Source organism: Schistocerca gregaria, chromosome 8 (assembly GCF_023897955.1).
Source record: "Schistocerca gregaria isolate iqSchGreg1 chromosome 8, iqSchGreg1.2, whole genome shotgun sequence".
Classification (NCBI taxonomy): Eukaryota; Metazoa; Arthropoda; class Insecta; order Orthoptera; family Acrididae; genus Schistocerca; species Schistocerca gregaria.
Genome location: NC_064927.1, coordinates 388727498 through 388752887, shown reverse-complemented (window position 1 = coordinate 388752887; position 25390 = coordinate 388727498). Strand labels below are relative to the sequence as shown.

Here is a 25390-nt window from a genome sequence, read left to right as displayed (position 1 = left end):
CCTGAACTCTTTTCTGATGGACTTGTAAAAGCTAATAATTTTGTAATGCACTCTACCATGAAAGACAATGCACAGCGTAAGTTTTTCCGGGCTTGGCCCATTACCATTGCTTTATGAGACAAACTGGCCCCTGAATTAAAAGAATTGCAAGATTATCGTGTGTTGTTCCAATATAAGCTAGTCAGTGAGCAAGTCCGATGGTTTTGATGCCAAACCCTTGTGGTTGCATTCACATTTGTGTTGACTTCAAAACTACAGTGAATCCATAGACAATATTGACACTTATCCATCTCAGGTAGTACGCTAGAAGACACATTGCCAATTTGCGTACCCTTTCTCAGGTGTTGTCAGATGCAGGACTCAAGTGTTGTCTCAAAAAGTGTTATCACCCTCAGTCCAATGGTGAAGCAGAACACTTCATATGCACTTTTAAACCACAGATGTCCAAGCTTCACACCTCTCACACATGAGAACAGGCAGTGCAACTCTTTCTTACGTCCTATTGATCCCATTCACGAAACGAACCATCACCACCGGAACTTCTGCATTGGCGCCACCATTGGCTGCTGCTACACTTGCTACATTCACTGTAGCATCCACATATTATCACATTTCACCACACGATCTTGTACTTTTCAGGGTTTGTGGTAACCGTTGGCATTGGGAAAGAGTCATGATCTGAGAACACATTGGCTCTTTTATGTACTTGATTGCAGATCCCGATGGTTTGGAGCACCATCCACAGAATCAAATTCACATTCATCATTTGCCCCGTGATTCTGTAGCTTTTCTTCCATGTAATTCATGGCCTCACAGGATCACATGGTGTTACAGCCATGGCACCCTAGGATGTGCCAATGGACGTCGCACTCTCATCTCCGCCGTCGCCAACCCAATGGATCTGGACCTGCTGTCACCATTTTCATCACCATCATTGCCCAAGGAGATGCCCACAGGACTAGACACATGTGTCCTGATCAGTGTTTTCAGGAGGATATTTCTCTGCTCTCGCAAGCCAGATCATGGAGTACGGCCGAGAGTATGCTGTCCTCCACAGTTCCTGGATTACATCTATGTCCAGCTTCTTTCCTCCCTCCCCATTGTCATTCACATCTCCAGTACATGACAACAGTGTGGTGTTTTGGGGGGGAAGGAATGTGCTGGCGTATGCCTTCACCAACACACTGGTTGGCACTATGAAACATTGTATAGCAGGTGCTGAACTAGTCACACCTATGACAAGATAAGACCAAGACATGCCCCTTGGGCAGCATGCATATAGGCTGCTGCCACCAAACAAGCTGTCTTGCCACTGGCATATTTTACATACAGATTTCCTGTCAGATTTCAAGATAGAGTTTCAGGGTGAAAATTGTTAAAAACATCTCGCACTTAAGTCCATTCCAAGTGTTGAGCATCTATAAGCCATTGTCAGTCTTGAAGATTTTATGTTCTTTTAAATCTGGAATTTTTTTTTTTGCTGCTTCTACAACATTGCCCTGATCCTTTTTGTGTACCAAGGAGGGGAGTTTGTTCTGTCTCTTATTAATTTACTCAGTATAAAACTCTCTGTTGCCAAGAGCACTATTTCTTTGAATTTAATCCACATTTGGTCAATGCTTATGTAGTTGCTGTGGAAGGAATGGAGACTTGCTTATGAAGGTATGAAATGAATTTTTATCTGCTTCCTTAAATAAATGTATTTTGCATTTATTTTTGGTAGATTTGGCCGTTATGGTTTTCAGTCTTGCTGTACTCACTTTGGGATCACTAATGCCTGTATAAGTCATGATGCTTCTATTTACTCATGATTGTTTCTTGCTAAGAGGTCAAATCTGTTCTGACAATCATTTAACTTTGTGTGGGATTGTGAACTAAATGCTCAAAATAACTTTTGGAGAATACATGTAGTACATTTTTTATGGTTTTTTACGCCTAGCACCAACTTTAAACCAGTATTTTGTCAGCATGTTGAGGGTACATTGAAGTCACCACCAACTACAATTGAACGAGCCAGGTACCTATCCAAAATGAGGCTCAAATTTTCCTTGGATCTTTCAGCAGTTGTGGTATATTTTCAGAGTCAGGGGAGGGGGCAGGAGGGGGAGGGGTGATCACTAAAAGAACCAGTTATTAATTTATTCCAGTTGTTGAGTATCACCTCTATCCATACCATCTCACAGCAACTATCTATTACAACTTCACTACAACATAAACTACTATAAAAAAATAAAAATAAAAAAAAAGGCTTCACCACCAACTGAATTTGTTCTATCCTTTCTGAAAACCATTAGGTCCTTGGTAAAGGCTTCTGCTGAACTTATCTCTGGCTTTAGTGAGCTTTCAGCAAATATAACAAATTCCACTTCAGTGCTTTCTATGAGAGCTTAAAGCTCTGGTTCTTTCAAAACACAGCTACTACCGATGTTTCCTAGATCTACCCTTGCCGTCTGTTTAGCCTGCTCCCTTTGAGACTGTGCCTCTGTTTGTACTTTACTGAGACACTCTAACCTAAAATCCACCCAGTCCACTGCACAGTCTTTGCTACCCATGCAGCCACCTCATGTGTGTAGTAGGCCCATGACCTATTAAGTGGATCCTGACACCTTTCCATTGTATGGCCCAAGTCAAGGAATCTCCAGCCTACATGGTTGCAGAACCATCTGATCCTCTGATTTAGACCCTCCACTTAGCTCTGTACAAAAAATCCACAGTCAGTCCTGTCAATGATGCTACACATGGTGAGCTCTGCCTTCATCTTGCAAGCAAGTCTGGCTGTCTTTACCACTTCTGATAGGCACTAGAAACTGGAGACAGTCTCTTCAGATCTGAAATGACACACATAATTGGTATCAACGTAAGCCACCACCAGGAGTTGGCTGCACCCTGTGCTCTTTACGTTATTTTGTAGGATTTGTTCCTCATCTGAGATGTCTGCCTCCAGTGTGGACTCTGTGTGCACACTGGATTTGTTCCTCTCCTTGGCAGACTTATTCCTAAGGGGCTCCATCATGCACCTAACATTGAAACCACCTACCTTCAGTAATCCCACCCTCTGTAAATGCGCAGATCTTGCAGTCTGCTCAGAAACAGAGAAATTGGCTGCATCTGGTTCAGGATCTCTATCAGCCACAGATAGCAACTGCAACATGACTGTCAGACATACTGTGGAGGCCTTTTGACCAGTCTCCAGGAAAGTCTTTGACTGCCTGCTTGGCATTAAAGCAACATTCCACTCAGCTCTGGGTTAGGGGTCAATCTCCACGCATGCTGAAACCAGGAAATCCACAGCAGTGGAGTGATTGGGGGACATGTGGGACATGCTGGACACTTTTTGGATCCCCATGTCTTGCTCTCCCACAGTGATACTCACTGGCAATAGCCTCAAGCTGCATGACCAAGGCAGCACAAAAAATATTTTGCAATGCGGAGACCTTTCAAGGGCATATAGCATGCATGGCATAGACACAATAGCTGTCCAAACCAGTCCCTATCCCAAAGAAAGAGAGTCAAATAAAATTGAATTTATAATTCCAACTACAGATTCAGCTGCCTACGAAATTTTGAACTTATTGACAATAATCTCAGACAAAATGGATCATCAATTAAAGAGACATAAAAATTAAACAGTCAGTTTGTGAAATTATATTAATTTTCCCCAGCTAATGAGTACCACCAATGGATAGCCTACGTGGAGGACCATCAAATGGAAGGGCAAAGTAATTTCAACATTAACCATTTGTTTCATGCAGAAAATCCTCTAGATGGCAAATTTCCTTAGAAGTTCATAACTGATTTATATTAATTTAAGGTGACTGCATGTAGTACTGTCAGCATACCAGTTTCTACCCCATTTGGGGAATTTGCATCCAAACAGGTGTCCCAATCTGTGACACAAAGATACTGAGCCACCAGCCGAGGCAATGCTGCACCAACAGTTTGTTTTCTTCCTCTGTCATGTTGACTGTAAAGACTTACTTGTTAACTATGGACATGCACTGTGGTGTGGCATCCAAGTTCACAAACAGCACTAAGGGCCACTCTCGAAGTCAATTCAGTTGCTGATTTGGTCAAATACGCAATATAGGAAGGAGGGTGTGGCAATTTACAGCCATTCTAGTATGTAAGTGTTGCCTTCCACCATCCAGGGAGCAGCATTGTAATGGGACCATCTGGTGTGATCAGCATGTTTCTTGTTAGGAAAAGGGCAGCTCTTAAAATGATTGATTTTGTGTGATCATGCCATTTTTCACCACAAGACTCTGGAATTGCAATTCTACTGATCACAATGTGGTATGTTCTGCTGTTGGCATCCTATCTGTGCCTATAACACAAAAATCATGGTATAGCTAGCAACTCTCAGTTTGTTGGTTTGTTTCAGTGAAACAGTCCTCACTATCTCTGGGGACTGGACCTATTCTTGATTAGATTTTCATTGTGTGTGATGTGTTGTTTTAATCTCATTCCTGGCCCACAGCATGGTGACATCTTGCCAAGTTGTCCAAAACTGTTTCTATAAAATACTATGACTGGTCACCTTGCATATGTCTTTCTTCTTTCAATGTACTATATTATTCAGATTTAATTGCTCTTACTGGCTATCGTTGATCTGTAGGTTTCCCCCTGCCCCCTTTTTTAGTTAATCAATCAGGCACTGAAAAACACCTCCCAAGTGAAGTGGCCCAGGGATAGCAAACTTTCAAGTGAATGTTACTACCTGTGTTATAAGGAAATGTTGATAGGTAGTGATTTCCCTAGTTTTGTTCATATCACTCATAATCTACAGATCAGACACTACAATCAGACATTACAATTTTACTATATTTGGACTACAGGTATCCTTTCCTTCAGTGCAGGTTTTCATCTAGTATTCGTAAGATGCTGTTCACTGACAAACAAAACAAAATAATAAAAATATCACATTTGAAAAGGAGTATGCTAAAACATTCTACCAGAAGTTGTAAGCATTTTACCTTGCACCCATGGATTCTAGAAAGCCCAGCGCCTTCGGAAAGCTAAATGGGTTGATCTTCACTGCAAAAATTGTGATTTCATTCTTGTACAAGAGGTATGGTGATACACTGAAAGCAGAAGAAAAGGATGCACATCAAAACTTCACTGTGTTACTCTGTGATTACTTTAGTGTCAAATGTACATACTCAAGTGGCAAGTATTACTAACACTGACTCATCAGCTTTTCTATAACTTAGTAAGCCATCTCACAAAATATTAGATGTTTTTGGAAAACATTTTCATATTTGAAGGTTGTTTCATCATATTTACAGGCATTGCTAGCATCAGTCTTTCACAGTTAGATAGTTTCATGGTCTTTTTACAATTTTCGAACAATAATGTGGTTACAGTATTTCAGAACATTAAAATGTGAACAATTTAATTGTCATGTAGTATCTGTGATTAGTGGTCACTTTACCTGTGTAATACCTTTGGTCAATCAGTCATTTTTCATTCATGTGTTGAGCAGCAATTCTTCTGGAAACAGCAGTTAACTAAATTTTAAATGAATGTTATTACTTGTAAGATTGGTTTCCAGTATTTGAATGGAAAAGGTAAAGTATCATTCCTGGTTATTACAACCAGTTATGGGCCCAGACACAGTGGATCCAGGTGTTATTGTGTACCAGTAATACCAGTAGCGTGTGAAATACAGTGTACCAATTACATATCCTACTATGATGGTGCAGCTAATGGAAAAAAATATAACATACCTTTGTCTGATGGTACAAACTTCAGCAACTGAAAACTCAGAATGAATACTCTCGTAAGTAAACGTAAGTTACTATTTTTTTTTTTCAAAAGGCAGTAAAAGGAAATTTTGGATCTTCTTTGAGATGACACAGTTGGACAACAAGCACAGAAGGAGAACTGACAAAAGAACACCACAACAAGAACAGAGAAAGTAACTCATAAATAATCTACTGAATCGTGGACAGCTACTCGGAGTACATCAATGACATGGAGACCATCTATTATTTGTGAAATTCCCTAACAAAAATTTTGAGCAGAAAATTATGATGAATCAACATATTGTGACAGTATGTAAAATGTTGTTATCAATGAATTTCAACATAAAAGAAGATGTCCTTGAAATCATCATCTGCAAACTTTTGTTAGCTGAGATGTTTTGAGAAACTGATGCTGAAAACACTGTTTTTGGAAAAGTATTTCAAATAAAAATAAAATACAATGATTATGAAACAGCTTCTTACCAGAGGAACTTAAAAATGACTGATGATCACATTGTGGTCAGAAATTCACTGTGTTTTGGAACGATGAAAAAAATACAGCTGCAGCTCACAGAAAAGACTCAGGATTGTATGCTTACATGTTCTAATGAATGAATGTAATGTTGTGTGTTTGTCTTTCATTAGTGACAAAATCTCACTGCATAAATACTTCAAGAATATAGAGAAATATTGTTTGCTAATACATGGACAGGGAAAGGCCAAGGTTTCAAATCCTTTAAATATATGTTTGAGCTGCCTAAAAGATAATTAGACTTGGTTATCTCATATTCAGTCTCTTTTTCCCACTAAAATCCGTTTCAATTGGTACCTAGTATTGCATAAGGGCGTCTAACATTTGTGGCTTTAGATGTAAAGAAATATATAGTGACTTTTGTTGATGATTATACTCACTTTAGAGCAGCTCATACTCTGCAAAGCCAGAAATTGTTCATTACTGCACATTTTAACTTTAAAATCAGCAGATGTAAATGTGGTGATGGGGGAAAGCATATTTAAAATAAAATGAAAACATTCTTCACAGAAAATTTCATACAGTTTGATTTTAGGATGCTATACATACCTCTGTTACCATTAAGTCATATTATAATTGAAAATGGTTGCATCATGATTATTACAGGCACACTTGGAAAGCAGTTTTTTGTAAAAAGATATAATGGCACAAGTTTATCATTAATTATGCCCCTGCTTCAGATTTGGATGGAGAAATTGCAGAAACACTATGTTCTGTTTGGAAATCAAATTAAGAAAAATTACGTACTTTTGTGTAAAATACATATTTGCAGATTCCTAAGAAATTAATCACAAACATGTCTGAAATGAAATCATTGAAGTGTTTCATGACTGATCATTGTCCAAACGGTTATGGGCTATTGGGTCCTGAAGAATGTAAAATTGTTTTAAGAAAATATGTCATTCTCGAAGTATGGAAGTTTCTGTTTAAAAATGAAACAAGTGATGGATGACTCATAAAAGGAACTGTTCAGACAAATCTGTTGCATAAAAACGTGCCTTTTCACTGGTCTGCATCATGTGATATGGCTTTCCAGAAATTGAAGACTATGCTGAAACAGGCCCTGTGCCTGTCTACATATTGACCTGGCCAACATCTTGTTCTTGCCACAGACACCGCTCAATACGGAGTCAGTGCAACCCTTGCACCCCCTTTTTCTGACTGTTCTGAACAACCCACTGATTATGCCTCCAAAATGCTCACGGATGCCCAACAAAAGTATTCTCAAATTGAAAAAGAAGCTTTGGCCATTATTTATGCTCTTCGTAAGTTTGGTGTTTTTCTCTATGACTCAAAATTTCATCTTGTTATGGATCACAACCCACTTGTTTCCTTGTTTCACCCATCAACGTCACTTCCCGACAAGGCTGCACACCGCCTCCAGTGTTGGGCTCTTTACTTGTCTTGTTTCAGTATGAGATTCATTTCTGGCTGATGGCTTAACATGCAAATGCTGATGCACTGTCTCGTCTTCCCATTGGTCCTGATCTGGCATTCGATAGGGATGAACTTTTGTGTTTCCATCTGAATGTTGCCGAGCAGCAGGTTGTGGATGGGTTCCCCATCACCGTGTACTGGCTGGCAGCTGCTACGGGTTCTGATCCTACCCTCTCCTGGGTTTTATGCTGTATTCAGAAGGGTTGGCTAGATCATTCCTTCCACTAAGACTTCTGATCTGTTGCGGAAGTACTATGCTTTGCGTTACCACATCATGGCTAGGGATGGTGTTATCCTCCTTTCCATCGAAAATGCTTTGCCGCGTGTTGTGGTACCTGGGTCTTTGTGTGCTTTGGTCTTGCACCTCCTTCACCAAGGGCACTGGGGTGTCTCTCACACAAAATCTCTGGTGCACCATCATGTGTACTGGCCCGGCATCGACTCTAAAATTGCACACATGGTCACTGCCTGCCACCCTTGTGCGTCACAGGCCACTGCCCCAAAGTCATTTTTGTCACCGTGGCCTTTGCCTGAGAAGCCCTGGGAGTGTATTCATGCTGACTTCATGGGACCTTTTTTAGGTACTTATTGGCTTCTCGTTATTGGCGCTTACTCTAACGTTCCTTTCATTGTCCGTTGCACGTCACCTACCACCACTGCAGCCACCAATGCTCTAGCTCACATTTTCTCTTTGGAAGGCATTCCCTCTACTCTTGTTGCTGATAATGGACCGCAATTTGCCTCTTCTGATTTTGTAGATTTTTGTGCTCGTCACGGCATCATGCATGTCACTGCCCCTCCTTTCCAGCCACAGTCAAACAGTGAGGCTGAACGACTGGTCCACACATTTACGGCTCAGATGCAGAATCTCCTGACTTCTTCTGCTGCTGATGATGCACTTCTCCAATTTCTGGCTTCTTACCGTTTCACCCCCATGGGCGACCACAGCCCGGCTGAGCTCTTACATGGCCGACAGCCCCGCACGCTACTTAATCTTCTGCAGCTTTCCACCTCATGGCCGCGGGTGCCTTTGCTTGGCCAATTCACCGCCGATGACCTTGTATGGATACGGGGATATGGCAGGCATCCAAAAATGGAGTCCTGGCCACATATTACGACACCGTGGCCAACGCCTGTATGAAATCCAGATGGACACGGGTGTGGCAGTCCGTCATTCGGACCAGCTTCAGCCTCGTGTGCTGGCAACACCTGTTCCGGATGCTGCTACACCACCTTCGGCTCTACCTGACGCTCAGGATACTGGAATCGCTCATTACTCACAACGCAGTCCTCTCACCATCATATCGGTGGCAACACAAGAACTGACACCACCAGGAGCCATGCCCATGTAGGAACCAGATGACCGTCATCTGTTGGAGCAACTCTACTCGCTTCCTTCTCCTATGGACGCGGACACATCACCCATGACTCCTGTTATAACAACCGGGCTTGCCGCATCGGGCCAATTGGTGCACGGGGCCCCAGCAGATTCGATCTGCACGTCTCCTGTCATCTCGACCTGTTATCATCGGGGACACTTCCGTCCATACGGGAAGACTCCTCCTCAAGACTTTATGGCCAGTAAAACAACACCTATGGACATAAGCAATCTACAGGCCACCTCCATCATGACTTGTGCAAAAACTATAAAGGGGGGAAAAGTGTTGTGACTTGCCGATCTTTCAAAGTGCCGCCGCGCAGTTACGCGAGTCCTCTACATGCGGCGCTGTCTGCCAGCCATGCAGCAGCAGTGCCACCTAAGCGGCCAGCCAGTCAGCGGCTGCTAGACTCAGACTCAGTTATGATTTGACTGTTAAAGTGCTCTCATGTCTTACTCTGTTTACTTGATCTGTGACTTTCGTGTATTGTGTCTGCCTTGAAATATATTTGTTCAACTTGAAGTTATAACAGTTATGTAGAATGGATGAATGAATGACTATGTGGCTAGAATGAAGAATGGCTTGAGGAAGATGTACTCCAAAATTTGTGGAAGTGAAGAATTAACATGAAGAATTTATTCTTCCTCGCACATAGCTGATTGTCTGCAACATTTTGTTATAAAAGTTAAACACAATTTAAACAATGCATTACAAGGACAGCTCCAGTTTTTCATCCTGCTGCACTGAAGACCTTACTCAGTGCAGTGAATGGTCATGGTCTTCTTAACAAATGGGCAAACACAGTGTATTTCTGCGTACAGGACAAACTGAAAAAAAAAATAATGTGAAAGTGCCTCAGAGTTCAAAGATTAAGGGAGGCTTGAATGCAAACTTAATACAGCCATATATGGGATCAATCAGGCACCAAGAATTCGGAAATTCACATATGACAAAGTTTTGAAGGAGATCAGTCTACAACAATCTGAGGTTAATAGATGCCTCTGTGTTTGATGCTTTGATAACTCTAATATTTACCTTGTATTAAATGTTGATGATATTCTGTTTGCTGGAAATAGTAAAAACAAATTCAAACTGAAATCAAACATAAGTGAGAGATCCTGAAAACCAACAGTGCTTCTCGGGAATTAATATACAGAGAACTATTAGGAAACTGTTCCTTAGTCAACGTGTTTATTTACAGAATTTATTGAAAACTTCCAATATAGTGAATTGTAAACCCTGAAAGAAATCAGCGGAAGTCAGCCTCAGTGAATATTTCAATAGACTTAGTTAAATACAAACAACATACAGAATTAATAGGCTCTCTGTTGGGTGCAGTGACAGCTACAATACCAGATATCAGTGCACGAGTTAATTATTTCAGTAGACATTAAAATAAACATACTGAATGATATTGGAAATGTTTGGAATGAATTCTTCACTAGATTAAAGGAACACTTGATTTTAATCTGCTTAATAACATTTCTGTTGATTCTGATTAGGGAAGTTAAGAATGCACAACATTTAAAACAGGAAACAGTTTCCAAATTTTTAGAAATGCTGTCTGTTGGACAACAAGGAAGCAGACATGTGTTTCAGTGTCATAAGGAGTAGAGTATGTTGCTTTTGCAGTAGCTACAACAGAATTCTTGTGGCTGAAGAGTATTCTTGAAAAATTTAAAATATTTCAAAAGACTCCAACAACTTTTGCAGACAACCAGCTATGCATAAGACTACTGCAGAAATTGGAGCACCATCAACTGAAACATTGAGACATTAAATACAATTTGATATGCCAAAATACAACAAAGGACATTTGTATGCTCAATAGACCAGCTTTGAGGAACTAGTAATGGATGTCCTGACAAACTCTGTTAAAACTGTACTGTTCAGATTACTGTGTTTCAGAATGTGATTGGCGCTAAAGGAAAATGGATTTGTGTATCATCCTTAAATTTGTATTATTAAAAGTTTCTAACTGTAACCTTACAGTTCATATATATGTCATGTTTTTAGAAAAGTAGAATAGTTATTAAACTGAGATGGAGGGGACATGAGTCTTCCAAAACCTGAACTTATTTTTACTTGTAGTTTGTTAGTCTCATAACAGACATAATTTAAATCATTTGATTCAGGTAAAAGAGACACATCAAAGTTGTGGTACAATATAGTTCCACACAAAAGTCGGAGCTGTTTTCCTATGTTTCTCACACAGAATCTGACGCAACCTTATTTTTAGAATCTCTTGTTTCATATTAAATATGTTTTTGCCCATTATGTTATTATCTGTGTGACATGTTTGATTAGTGATGATTATATCTCTTTGCCTGTGTAATTTATTTGCTCAGTCAATCATTTTTTTGTTCTTATGTGGGCTAAATGTTTCTTTATAAAGTATAATTAAATAGATGTTTTTGTTTGACAGATGGCTTCCAATTTTTGTGTATAATACCTAAAGTGCTAATTCCAAATACTTACAACACAGAAAAACAAACTAATCTCATAATCAGTTTAAGTATTGACCTCAAGATTTAATTAAACACAGTTGCTATACCTTACTCTTGTTTCTGGTGCAGCACAACCAAAGATGGCCAGTTTTCCACCACATCTGAGCAACCACACAGCATCTTCTATTGCTTTTCCATTTCCACTGCAGTCAATAACAACATCAAAACCAAACTTTTCATCTTTTTCCTTCAGTTTTTTTAAACTATCTGGAGTGACGACTTGAAATCCAAATCCTAGAAATTAGAGTAGGTTGTACGTTAATCCCACAAAGAAGCTGCTGAAATAATAGTGGATGTATCATTTTATTATAATGAATATATGGGTGTGTCTGTAGTGATGGTTATGAGTAAGATACTTTCAAGAAAAACAAGTCTAGACATGGCTGTATGGAAGCTTCAGTGTGAAAAGGTTGTAAACTGGGTGATGAAGCAAAGTTTCCAATATTATCATGAACAAGGAAAGTAAGTTCCTCACTACTAGAATAGTTTGATGAAATTTAGATGTCCCTTAAAGGCTACTCCTTCAACTAGTTTAGTGATTCCACAACAAAGAGAACTTCTGAAAAAAAATTGTGATAATGTATTATTTCTGGCTGATCTAGTTAAAGACATGGTTAGATTTTGAGGTTGGGCTGGTGCAGAGTGTTGGTACAGTTTTTAAATGCCATGGATGCAAAGAAAACTTGTTATGCATATGAGAAATCTTATAGAAATCACTGAAATCAAACACCAGACAGTTTAGATGGAAAATTTCACTCTTTTTTAAACATATTATAACTGTACTTTGTAGGTCATTTCCCCTAAACTCAATGGGGTGAAGTCAAAGAGAGGCAAGAATAAGTGATACATCACTCTTTGAATTGAGGCATCTTACATCAGGTTGAGAGAACTACCTAATTCACAGGAGAGCTATGTTTAAGAGCTGAAACTGTATTATGACCAGTATTATAAAACCATCCAGTCTGTTATTAAAAGAGCAAAAGTTGTTTTGCAGTGTTCAAGAGAAATGAAATACTACCAGAATAATGCAAAAAGAATTTGAAATATTATGAGGCATAATACAAACAAAAGTAGCAATGTAAATGAATCTGAGCACCCTAGAAAATTCTCCACCATCCCCTCTCTCCCTCTCCCTCCTTCTTTCCCTCTCTCTCCCTCTCCCTCCTACCATCCCCCCTCTCTCCCTCTTCTCCCCCCCCCCTACCCTCCAACCCAAGGCTCAATTGTGCTGAGCAATCACCATGTCATCCTCAGCCAGTAGGTGTTTTCAGATGCTGATATGGAGGGGTTTTAGGTCAGCATGCCATTCTCCTAGCCGTTGTCAGTTTTCATGACCTGGAGCCACTACTCTCAGTCAAGTAGATGCTCAATTGACATCATGAGGCTGACTGCTCCCACAAAGGTCAACCACATATGGCTGCTCAGATGGCTACCAGTCGAAGTGGCAACTGCACGTGACAGTGCTTAAGATGACCTGACAGAAACAGTGTATCCACCACATGTGGCTGTTGGTCCCCTAGAAGATAGCTCTATCAGAAAGAAACTGTGGCACTTTTAAATCATTGGTAACCATATCCAATGATTACTTCATTGCAGTGCAGAAAATGCTTCATCCACTAATAAACAATCAAATACAGCCTCCGATTCTTCAGTTTCTCCTGGTGTATTTCTTGCTAGAACAGTCCACGGGTGTACTGCCGGTCCATAGTGTCCAATGGGCACAATATTTTGGCGATCAGACATGTCACCTTCATCAGGTGCACTGACAAACTGAACTCCAACGCCACCACAGATGCCGACACCAGGGCCTCAGTGACTGCCAACATGTGGCAGCGGGCACAGACCACGGAGAGAATGCCTTGCAGGGGGAGGGGATTTAAGACAGCCGCCTGCCCTCAGGAGCTCAGTTCATCAGCACACCTGATGATGGCGACATGTCTGATCGCTGAAATATTGTGCCCATTGGACACTATGGACCAGCAATACACTTGTGGACTGTTTGAGCAAGAAATATGCTGGGAGAAACTGAAGAATCACATCATATACCTTTTTGAGGAGGAGCTGTATCACAGCATTAAGAAATTTGACAAGCTGCGCCACCAAAGGAGCTGTTTGCTGAGTGCTCTTGCTTTTCTGAAGAGATGTTGTGCCAATCAGGTTGTGCTAAATCTTGCTAAGGTCATGCATGTCACTGATTCTGCAGCAGTTAAGAGAATTAAGAAGGTGCTAGCCTCACCTTGGTTTGTGAGAGGGTGCACTTTACCAGGCACAGCCATGAGTACAACTCCTAGGAACTACTTAAACTACATCTAAAACTAGCCAATCATTTTAATTCTGGGACCAGGGACTGGACTGATGGTGTTACCTGGGTGATCGCCGATTCTGTACATAAGAAGGCCTCGGGACGTCAGATATCTAAATTCTCTCACCTCTCTGACAAACCATTGCCGGAGGCCCCGTGCAAGTTGGTCATCAATCTCATGGACATTGAGCTGACTGCAGTTTATGTTCTTGAGAAGGGACTAAATTTTGCTCCCACACCTTGGTTCATGCTGATAGTGGACATTGACAGTGCAGTTGAAGAGGTTGCTGCGTGACTACCACCTGAAGCAGCTGAAGAAGTACGCCGGAAAACCTGCCATGCTCGGACAAGAACTAAACCAATCAAGTTGAATATTACCAGCAGGGAGAGGGCAGCCATTAGAGACCTGAGACAGAGCCCTGAGATTGTTGACTTACCAGCTGACAAAGGCAATGCTGCGGTTATTCTTTCTCATAAGGACTACATTGAGAAGATGCAGAGCCTGCTGAAAAAATGATGACTCTTACAGGAAGACCAATGCTGACCCCACAAAGAAGGTGGAGAACAAGACTAGGGCTCTTCTCAAGGACATGGATTTACCAGAGGGTGTTGCCAAGAAATTGACACCTGAAGGACCTGTACCACCAAGATTTTATGGACTCCCTAAAGTCCACAAAGAAGGAGTGCCGCTACGTCCAATTGTCAGCAACATTAGGGCAGCTACATATATGCTGGCCAAATATGTGGCAGAATTACTAAGCCCTTATGTGGATAAATGCCATTATCACATTCATAATTCTGTGGATTTTGTAAAATGTCTCGACAGCTTCAAGCTGAAAGACTCAGATATCCTGGTGAGTTTTTACATTGTTTCATTATTCACCAGGGTGCCTCTTCAAGAGTCAGTTGAGCTTATTGCACAGAAATTTGACAAGAAGATGATTGACATTTTCAGGCACATTCTGACCTTCATGCATTTTCTCTTTAATGGAGATTACTATGAACAAACAGGAGTCACAATGGGGAGCCCAGCTCCGCCTGTGGTCATAATTTTCTATATGGAGTACTTTGAGGAGGAAGCTTTGGCATCATCCAAATGGATCCTACTTGTTTTCTCCATTATGTGGATGACACGTTCATGATCTGGCCCCATGGAAGGGAGAAGCTCCTAGGCTTCCTTACACATTTGAACTCCATACATCCTAACATCAAATTCACTATGGAGATCAAAGCAGAAGGAAGATTACCATTCTTGGACATCAAGCTCAAAAGAAGAGCATATAGCACCCTGGGCCATGAGGTATACAGGAAGAAAATGCACACTGACCTGTATTTGCATGCACACAGCTGCCACCACCCTTCACAGAGGAATGGGGTGTTAAAAACACTGATGCACAGGGTGCGCACCTTCTCTGACACAGAAAGTCTGCCCCATGAGCTGGAACATCTTAAAACTGTATTTCAGAAAAACGAGTACTCAAAATGGTAGATCAGACACGCTCTCCACCCTGCCTCTACAAGACAGCATGTGGAGACGGAAGATGTCACAGAGGAAGAGATAGCCACTGCCTATATACCGTATACTGGTGCACTATCGGGGAAATAGCAAGTAGGAACTGTCTTATGCCCACCAAATAAAACACAAGCATTATTGGGTAGTGTCAAAGACAATCTTGGTTTGCAGAAGGCTGGCATATATCCGATTCCATGTCAGTGAGGGAAGACTTGTATTTGACAGACAGTGCGCACCATCAAAGATCGTTGCCAAGAACATCAGAGGCACACTTGACTTAGGTACCCCAACAAGTCAGTGGTTGCAGAGCACTGTTTGTCCAAAAATCATTAAATGGATGACCAACATACCAGGATCTTTGCACAGACCTCTAAATACTGGGACAGCATCGTTAGAGAGGCTACCGAAATTCATACCAGGGATGGACTCATCAACCGAGATTGTGGTTATAACCTCAGCAAGGCATGGGAACCAGCACTGAGTCTAATTGAAAAGACTCTCAGCAAAGAAAACAAATGGTCAACCAGGGTGGATTATGCAATTATACTGACGCCACCACAGACAGCAACACCAGTGTCTCAGCAACCACTGACGTGCGGCCACGGGTGCAGACCACGGAGAAAACGCCTCGCAGGGGGAGAGGATTTAAGACAGACCCCCGCCCTCAGGAGCTCAGTTCATCAGCACACCTGATATGGTGACATATCTGATTGCTGAAATATTGTGCCCAATGGACACTATGGACCAGCAGTACACCCATGGATGGTTCGAGCAAATACAGGTTCCATTCCTGCAGTGACAATATATATACCATAAAAAGAATATTAGTGAAGTTATGAAAATTCAATTTGGTGACAAACATAGTTTTCATTGACTTCAAAACAGCTTTTGACAGACTGAACAGGAAGAAACTGTGGGACTTAATGAGTAGAGCTGGATATCCTAGACATATTATTGAAACTACAAAATTATTGTACATGGGCACAAAAATAATGATAAGGTTGGTAATAATACATCTGAAGAAATCACTACCATTAAGGGACTCAAACAAGCCTGTAGCCTATCACTAACCTTATTTAATGTATATACAAATGATGTGATTAAAAACATCAGACAGGAAGTAAATCTAGGTATACAGATTTATTAAAAACAAAGATTCCAAGACTTACCAAGCGGGAAAGCGCCAGCAGACAGGCACAATGAACAAAACACACAAACACACACACAGAATTACTAGCTTTCGCAACCGATGGTTGCTTCTTCAGAAAGGAGAGGGCAAGACGAAAGGATGTGGGTTTTAAGGGAGAGGGTAAGGAGTCATTCCAATCCCGGGAGCAGAAAGACTTCCCTTCTTGTGTCTGTGTATGTGCGGATGGATATGTGTGTGTGTGTGTGTGTGTGTGTGTGTGTGTGTGTGTGTGTGTGTGTGTGTGTGTGTGCGAGTGTACACTTGTCATTTTTTTTCCCCTAAGGGAAGTCTTTCCGCTCCCGGGATTGGAATGACTCCTTACCCTCTCCCTTAAAACCCACATCCTTTCGTCTTTCCCTCTCCTTCCTGAAGAAGCAACCATCGGTTGTGAAAGCTAGTAATTCTGTGTGTGTGTTTGTGTATTTTGTTCATTGTGCCTGTCTGCCGGCGCTTTCCCGCTTGGTAAGTCTTGGAATCTTTGTTTTTAATATATTTTTCCCATGTGGAAGTTTCTTTCTATTTTATTTACATCATCATTAGCTATACAGATTAATAGAAATAAATATGTTAATGTTCTCATGTACACAGATGGTGTTACCGTTTTGGAAGAAAGTGAAGATGATTAGTCCATAAATTACATCAATTAGGAAAAACAGAATAGAACCTTTGAATATCAATAAAGAAAATTAAAATCATGCTTCATCATGGGAAAAGCCCCATACACCACTTGAGCAGGTCTCCAACTTTAATTTCTTAAGATGTGAAATAAGCTATGAACTGGACAGACATAGAAAATAAGATTAATAAAAGTCAATTAGCATTCATAATGATAAAAAATTCTGGAACAAAATTAAAATTTTATAAAATAATGGCTACATCTGTATTGCTACCAGGAATTGAGTCAAAGATCCCTAGAAAACTTGATAAAAGCAAACTACAATCAGCAGAAATGAGATTTCTAAGGAGAATGAGAGTTATTACCAGGGAAGATGATATAAAAAATGAAGATATTAGGAATGAACTAAATATTTGTAATGCTAATGAAAAGATTGAATAAAACAAAGCATTGTGGAACCATCATCTACATAGAATGACTGCAAGAGAATCCCACTCCTGGCCATGCTGTACAACACAAGATGAAGAAGTAACACAAGAAGACACAGAATGAGATGGCACTGAAAAATGAAGACAGAACAGGCACAAGAGCCTAAGCCTTCAAATGCAGCAGAAAAAGAAAATGCAGGTGCTTTAGATTTAATTGTGCAGATACCACATACACCACCAACAGACACTAGTTTCAAAAGGACAACCCCTCAGGAAACTACAAAATTCCATCAGAATGCATAAAATAAGTGTTCCTACTGGCTATGGTGGTGCCCAATGATTTAAAAGTGATGCAATTTCTGGTAGAGCTGTTTTCTAGGGGATTAACTGCTATGCTGTAGTGGATATGCTGGTTCCTGTCAGTTCACCAAAGTTAAGCACCATTGTGCTGACTTGGTTGGAATACCCTTCAACTGCCTTACTATTAATCATGACTCAACACAAATTTCCTGACAGGGAAGCAAATTAAATTTAGTTGCAGACATATTTAATTCTTTCCACTCGTTTCAAAAGTGGTGTGTGACAGAATATTCATTTAACTGAGCAGAGCTTGTTAACTGCCTCTTAGTTTTATTCTTGTAGAGCATTCATCACAGCAAAAGCAATACAGAATCTCACAAATGAAGTTCTAGAATAAAAATTATCCCTTGAACATTCCGTGATGCTGAAGCCTTTTTGGGTGGCTCACAAAATTCTGTCTGTCAGACTAAAGTGTGAGGGCATTAACAGTATCTCTCTTTTATAGATGGGGTTACAACTTCACATTATAAAGCAAAGGATCTCATTGACAGACTGTGTCACAAGTGTGAAGCTAACCTTAGAATGAGGAAAGATGATGTGTGGTGCCACAATTGTTGGTGCTGGGCCCAATCTTGTTCTTGACTTAAATAATGATCTTCCAGTGGCTTTAAAGCTGTTAGCACCAGAAGCAACCATTAATGTCCATACATGTAATGAAACACAATGTGGAAAATTCATGCAGTTCAGTTGGATGAAAAGTTAAAATGGATGTAACATGTAGATAAAGCAAACAAGCAGCTCAGCTCAACATGTTTTACCTTTAAAAGAATCTCTCACCATGTTGACTTAAAGACAATACTGTGGGCTTATTTTGTATATTTTCACCTCTACTGCCTTATGGAATACTTTCCTGAAGCAGTGCATGTAGAATAAATAATTATTCAGCAAAAATAAGCAGTAAGAATGTTGTATAAAACAGAAAACCATGCATCTTGTAGCAACATTTTAAAGGATTTTCCAATTCTTATACTTGCTTCCCTATGCATTTACTCCTTAATGAGTTTTAATGCTGACAGTAGTAATCAGTTTTCGCTGAATTGTGCTGTGCATAATAATAATACAAGATACAGATGTAGACTTTGTCTGTTAGTCTAAAGTTTAGAGTGGAATTATATATTCTCATCCAAAAGTAGTCAACTAACAAAAAGCAAAATATTGATAATAACCTCCAGTTTAAAAGAAAACTAAACCATTCCTCATTAGTCACTTTTTTTTTTTACAAATTATCTGAATATCTAAATTCCAGGACTGAAAGGTGAAGCATTTGAAGTAGGGTATCTGTTGTAAAGGTGCATGAAAAGTAGTACTGTACTGTAAATAGTAGTCAGTATTTGCGGACATAGGTAACTGTTTTGTCTGAAAAATAACATTGTAATTAAATAAATATTAAGCTAACGATATATCTTTTCTTTTGTATAAATGAAGCAGAGTGTGTGTGTGTATGACAGGGATCTCCTTACAGACCCCTAGCTCTACTTCAACCAAATATGGCACACACACAGCAGGCCTCTTGAGTGTCAGCACTGAGGGGTTTATGGCCTCCTAGCTCCAATAGAAGTGAAGAAACGCACAAACGTGTTTTTCCGGCCCCTGCCATATAGACTGTCCAGTATGACAAGTGTGAAATATGGGAATAGTATCAACATGCCTTATCAACGTGCTCTGCATGGCAGCCTACACATCAGAGGCAAGAAACGGTTTTCAGCCCCTGATGTGTAAACTGCCCTGTGCAATGGTTCATTGTGTAGGAGTAGTATGGAACAACCTAACCAACCCACTTTGCAGGGCAGCTAACATGTCAGTAGCAAATAATAGTTTTGAAGCCCATTGCGTGGAAGCTACCCTACACAACAGTTACATGAGAGTTAAGTCAGAATGCTTCATCAACCTGTTGTGCAGGGGATGGGTAGAGAGCAGGGGCAGGTGGAAAATGGAAATTGAGAAGGGGGCAGAAATGATGGACTGAGGGAAGGGGCAGGAGGGGATGTTTCAGGAGGGAGGATGAGATGGGCAGAGAAGTGAGCAGCAAGATATGGGCAGAGAGGGGGTGAAATATAGTGGAAGCAGAATACTGTTAGAGACATTGGGATGAGGAGATGGGCAAAAGTGGTGAAAGAAGGAGATGTGTGCAATATATGTGTCAAACAAGTATGTGGTGTGGTGAAGCTATGAGGTAAAGACTATTGTGTGTGTGTGTGTGTGTGTGTGTGTGTGTGTGTGTGTGTGTGGTGTGTAATTAAGCTGCGTGTATTTTTGTGTATCTGGGATCTCCTCCCAAACCTCTGCAACAATTTCAACCAAATTTGGCACAGAAACTTTAGGCCTCATGAGTATCATCAGCGTGGAGTTTATAACCTCCTAGCTCCAATAGAAGCAAAGTTAAGGGCACAAACATATCTTTTAAGCTGCTGTCATATCGGTTTCTGTGTACAACAGGTGTGTTGTGCGGGAATAGCACTGGATTGCATTACAGGCCTGCTTTGCTGCTCAGCCTGCATATCAGAGGCAAGAAAAGATTTGCAGCATCCAACATCTAGGGTGCCCTGCATGAGAGGTGTGTCTTGTCAGAGCAGTACTCACTTGTTTTATCACCCTGATTTGCATGGCAGCATAGACCTCATTGGAGGACAGTGCACATGTCAGGGGCAAGAAACCATCTTTTGGGCCCTGACATATAGGCCACCCTGCTTGATAGGCATATTGTGTTGGAGTAGCGTTGATCTGCCTTTATCGACCTGTTTCTATGGTGGCCTGTATGTTGGAGCAAATAAATTATTTTCAACCCCCCAATGTGTAGCCTGCCCTGCATGACGGGCATGTTCTGGGAGTAGTATTGGCCTGCTGTATTGAACTGTATTGCATGTGTTACATGTGTTGATGAACATGTCTGCACACTTGTGGCTGGTCCTGGTGGAGGTTCGAGTCCTCCTCCCTCGGGCATGGCTGTGTGTGTTTGTCCTTAGGATAATTTAGGTTAAGTAGTGTGTAAGCTTAGAGATTGATGGCCTTAGCAGTTAAGTCCCATAAGATTTCACACACATTTGAACTTTTTTTTCTTTTTGTCTGGGCACAAGTTGAAAAGGATAGAGGGGGGAATGAATAGAGCGAGTGGGAGTAAGTAATGGACAGAGAGATGGAGGGAGGTGGAGAAGCATTAGGTAGGTTGAAACTGTAGAGGGGTGGTGGGAAAGGACAAGGGGTAGGCAGAGATGGAAAGAGAGTAGGGAGAAGGGTTGGTGAAGGAGAAGAGAAAGAATGATATAGTCAGAGAGAAGCAGTGAAGGAAATGGACACACAGAGAGGGAGAAGAAGATGAAGAGACACAGGAGGAAATAGACAGGGATGGGAGGATCAGGTGGACAAACAGAGGGAGGAAGGAATGGACACAAAGAAGAGGAGAAGAAAGTGTGTTCAATATATGTGTCAAATACATATGCATGCAATGCTGCATTTTCTTTCTGCCCCTACCTAAGAGGCTGCCCTGTAGGAGAGGTGTGATGGAGCATGTGAAAGGACACCCTCCTCTAGCATTACTTTTCCTCAACAGAAGTAGCCAATACCAGAAATATAAACTGTCTCAGCTGTTTTTCTAAAAAAAAATTCATATGATGTTGTACATGATGTGTTATGTTACATGCTAAAAGCTATTTATTTTCATTATTGCAGTCGATATCTACTAGCTTTGAACATACAGCTGACATTATTTCCTTTTAGAAACATTTGAATTTACAAAATATTTGGTACACTTAAAATTTCTATTATTAATTATGCAATTTAGTACATTTTATTATGTTTATTTCTGGGCGTGTTTATAAAATAGTAATATAAATTAATAGAAATGCATTCGTCAAGAAAATTTCTAAGCCCTTTGGAATAGTGTTATTACCATGGAGTGAAAATAGTGGGAATGTGTGGTGTGATTGGACATGTTTCTTATATTTGTGCTTTATATTTGGCTTTGTTAATGTGAAAAATCAAAAGACAGTGTGATATAGAAAAATGTGAGAGAATAAATTATCATGAAAAACAAAATATTTGCACAGGCTTACTTCAAATGTAATTATATCAATTGGAACCATGAGATCCTAAAATATGAAAATTTCAGCTACTAGAATCAGCTCCTAGACATTAAGAACTGGAGTGAGCTACAAGAAAAAAGATAAGAAATAGTTTATTGTAAATCTTAATCCTCTCTTATTTTTTTAAAAAAGAGGCCTTACCAAAAGCAATAGTAGCAACAACAACAACAAATTTTGAGGGAGGGGGAGATTACAAGCAGTATTAGCCTGCCTTATATACCTGTGTTGCAGGGCAAAAATTGTTTTTTTTTCAGCCCCTGAAATGTACACTACCCTGCATGAAAACCATATTATGTTAGAGTATTATCAGCCTTACATGCAGGATGCCTTGCATGACAGGTACATTGTGGGAGTAGCATCGGTGTGCTTCATCAGCCTGTTTTGCAGGGATTGCACATGCAAATGTTCGTGGTTGGGGGAAGGTTTAAATGGACAGACAAGGAGATGGGAAGAAAGAGGACAGGACTGCATGGACAGGGAGAGAAGGAACAGATGGAGAGGAAGAGATTGATAGGGAGGGGTTGAGGAGAAGGTAGAGAGGGAGAGGGGAAGGAGGGAGAGATAGAGTGAGGGGCAGGAGGAGGTGGATTGAGAGAAGAGGAGGAGCAGATGGATAAGGAGAGGGGGCAGGAGGAGATGGATGCTGGAGAAGTTTGGACACAGGAAAAAGGATGAGGAGGAGACAGACAGGAAGAGGTGGGAGGACAAGATGGGCAGAGAGACATGGGAGAGACAGCATGTACAATACATGTTAAACTCATATGCAGGTGAAGCAACAGGGAAAGGAACACAGATGCTGGCAATCACTTGTTTTTCCACAGCCCCTAGGGTATAGACTGCCCTGCACAACACACAGGTTTTTGTAGGGAAGGCTATATGTCACGGTTGAGAAACTGTTTCTGGCCCCTGACGTGTAGACTGGCCTATACAGTAAGCATGTTGTATTGCAGAAATATAGGCCTGGCCTGTCGACTTGGCTGTGGTGCAAAAAACTGGTTTTGAAGCCCCTGACATGTATGCTGCTCTACATGACAGGCATGTTGTTGAAGTAGTATCAACCAACTCCATCAACATGTTGAGTTGGGGCTACAAATGTGAACAGGCATATCTGGGCAGGTTTGATATAGATAGTGGAGTGGATGCACAGAGAGGGGTGTAGGAGGTGATGGATAGGGAGGGAGAGGGTGCACAATGGATGCACAGAGAGAGGGGGCAGGATGGGATGGACAGAGTGAGGGGAGACAGAGGGGAGGAACAAAGGGGTTTTAGAGGGGTTACAGACAGGGGGAGGAGATGGATAGGAAGAGGGGAGCATGAGGAAATGGAGAGTGAGAGGTGGGCAATAGGAAATGTACAGAGAGATTGGGGCAGGAGGAATTGTACAGAGAGTCGAGGGAAGAAGAAGATGGTCAGAGGCTGAAGGTGAAGAAGGAGATGGACAGAAAGTAGGGGGGGGGGGGGGGTAATAGGAGTAGTGGGAAGAAGTGACGGAGAGAAAGGTTGTGGAGAAGTTAGACAGAGAAAGGAGACATGATGGGCAGCAGGATAGGGGAGAGACATGTGCAGAGAGGTTGAGAGAAAGAGATATGAAGCAGGAGGAGCAAGGAAAAGATGTTCTGTCAGGGGCATGAGGTGGAGCTGTGTGAGAGAGAGGAGAAAGGTGAAAACAAATTGTGGGAGAAGAATAGTATTGTCAAAGAGAGGAGGGAAGGAATAGATGGTCAGAGACAGATAGAGGAGGAGATGGACAAAGTGGAGGAGGAGGAGGTAGACCAAGAGTGGAGGAGGAGGAGATGTGTATATTACATGTGTCAAACACTTATCCAAATGAACACAGGGAAAAGGCTTCTATATAATAAATCAGAATGTATGTTTGTCCAGAACGTTCTTCCATGTCCCTTGATCAATATCAGCCCTATGCAACAGACAAACAGCAAATGGAATGAGTATCAGCATTGTACGGTTTATACCCTCCTACTTCCAATAAAAGCAGAACTAAGGGCAAAAATATGTTTTTTCAGTCCCTATCACACAGACTGCTTGACATGACAGGCGTGTTGCACAGATAGTATTGGACTGGGTTATTGACTTACTTTGCATGGCAACTTTCACATCAGAGGCAATAAGCATTTTTTTAGCCCCCGACTTGTAGGTTGCCCTGCACGACATGTGTGTTATGTGGGAGTAGTATTGGCCTGCTTTATCAACCTCTTTTGCAGGGGTTACATAGGCCGATGTGCACAACTGAGCAGAAAGATGTGGAAGGAGATGGATAGTGAGTGAGGAGGAAGGATGAGGTGGGCAGAGAAAAGGGGGAGGGGGAGAGGACAGAAGGGGGAGATGGGTGGAGGGGAAATACAGAGAGGGGGAGGATGAGATGGGCAGAAAACATAGGGAAGAGGAGATGAAGACATGGAGATGGGGAAGGAGGAAATATACTGATAGAGGGGAAGGACAAAATGCACAGAGAAGGGGGAGGGAAAGATGGGCAGGGAGAGGGGAGGAGGAGACGATCAGTGAGAGCAGAGGAGGAGATGGACATATATGAGGCAGGTGGAAGGTGTAGATGGTAGTGGACAGGTGGAAAAGGAGGAGGTGGATTGGAGGAAACCTGGGTATAGTGAGTGTGGAGGAGGAAATGGATAGCTAGAGATGAATGGATGAGGTGTACAGGGATGCAGAGTGACAGGGGAAGGAAGAGTTTGGAACAGAGAGAGAGGAGGAAGAGATGTGTGCCCTACATGTGTTGAATGCATACACGAGTGAAGCTAAGTGGAAAAGACTGCTCTGTATGACAGTTGAGTTGTGTGGAATAGTATTGCCCTGTCTTATTGACATGTTTTGCACAGGCAAGAAACAGTTTTTCAGTCCACAAAATGTCAGCAACCCTGGATGACAAGTTTGTTGTGTTGGAGTAATATCAGTGTGCTTTATTGACCTTTTTCGCAGGGCTACTCTTGTGAATGAGCATGGATAGGGATATGATGAGATGCACAGAGGATGGGATGGACAGAGAGGGGGGAGGAGAGAGTAGACAGGGAGAGAGTGTGTAGGAATGGATGGACAGGAGCAGATGGCCAAGAAGGGGTGGAGGAAATGAACAGGCAGATAGGAGCATATGGCAAGGTGGATAGGGGGAGAGATGGGACAGGAAGAGAGGGCAAGAAGACATGGGCAGAGTCAGGGAGAGTGTGTTGTGTAGGTAGTATAAGCATGCCTTACAGGGGCTTCATGTGCAGATGGGCATGGCTGTGCAGAGAGGGCAAATCAGATGAGCAATGAGAAGGGGAAGAATGATGTGGAC

The 25390-nt window shown here is 41.4% G+C and overlaps 1 protein-coding gene across 1 annotated transcript in view; it reads right to left on the bottom strand.

The window, feature by feature from the left end:
* LOC126284271 (uncharacterized) overlaps nt 1-25390 on the bottom strand; it is a 62302-nt gene that overhangs the window by 14076 nt on the left and 22836 nt on the right. The window contains exons 5-6 of the mRNA XM_049983086.1: nt 11647-11833; nt 4974-5081 (exon numbers count right to left, since the gene is read on the bottom strand). Of these exons, the coding sequence (XP_049839043.1) occupies nt 4974-5081; nt 11647-11833 (295 nt within the window). The remainder of the gene's footprint in view (nt 1-4973; nt 5082-11646; nt 11834-25390) is intronic.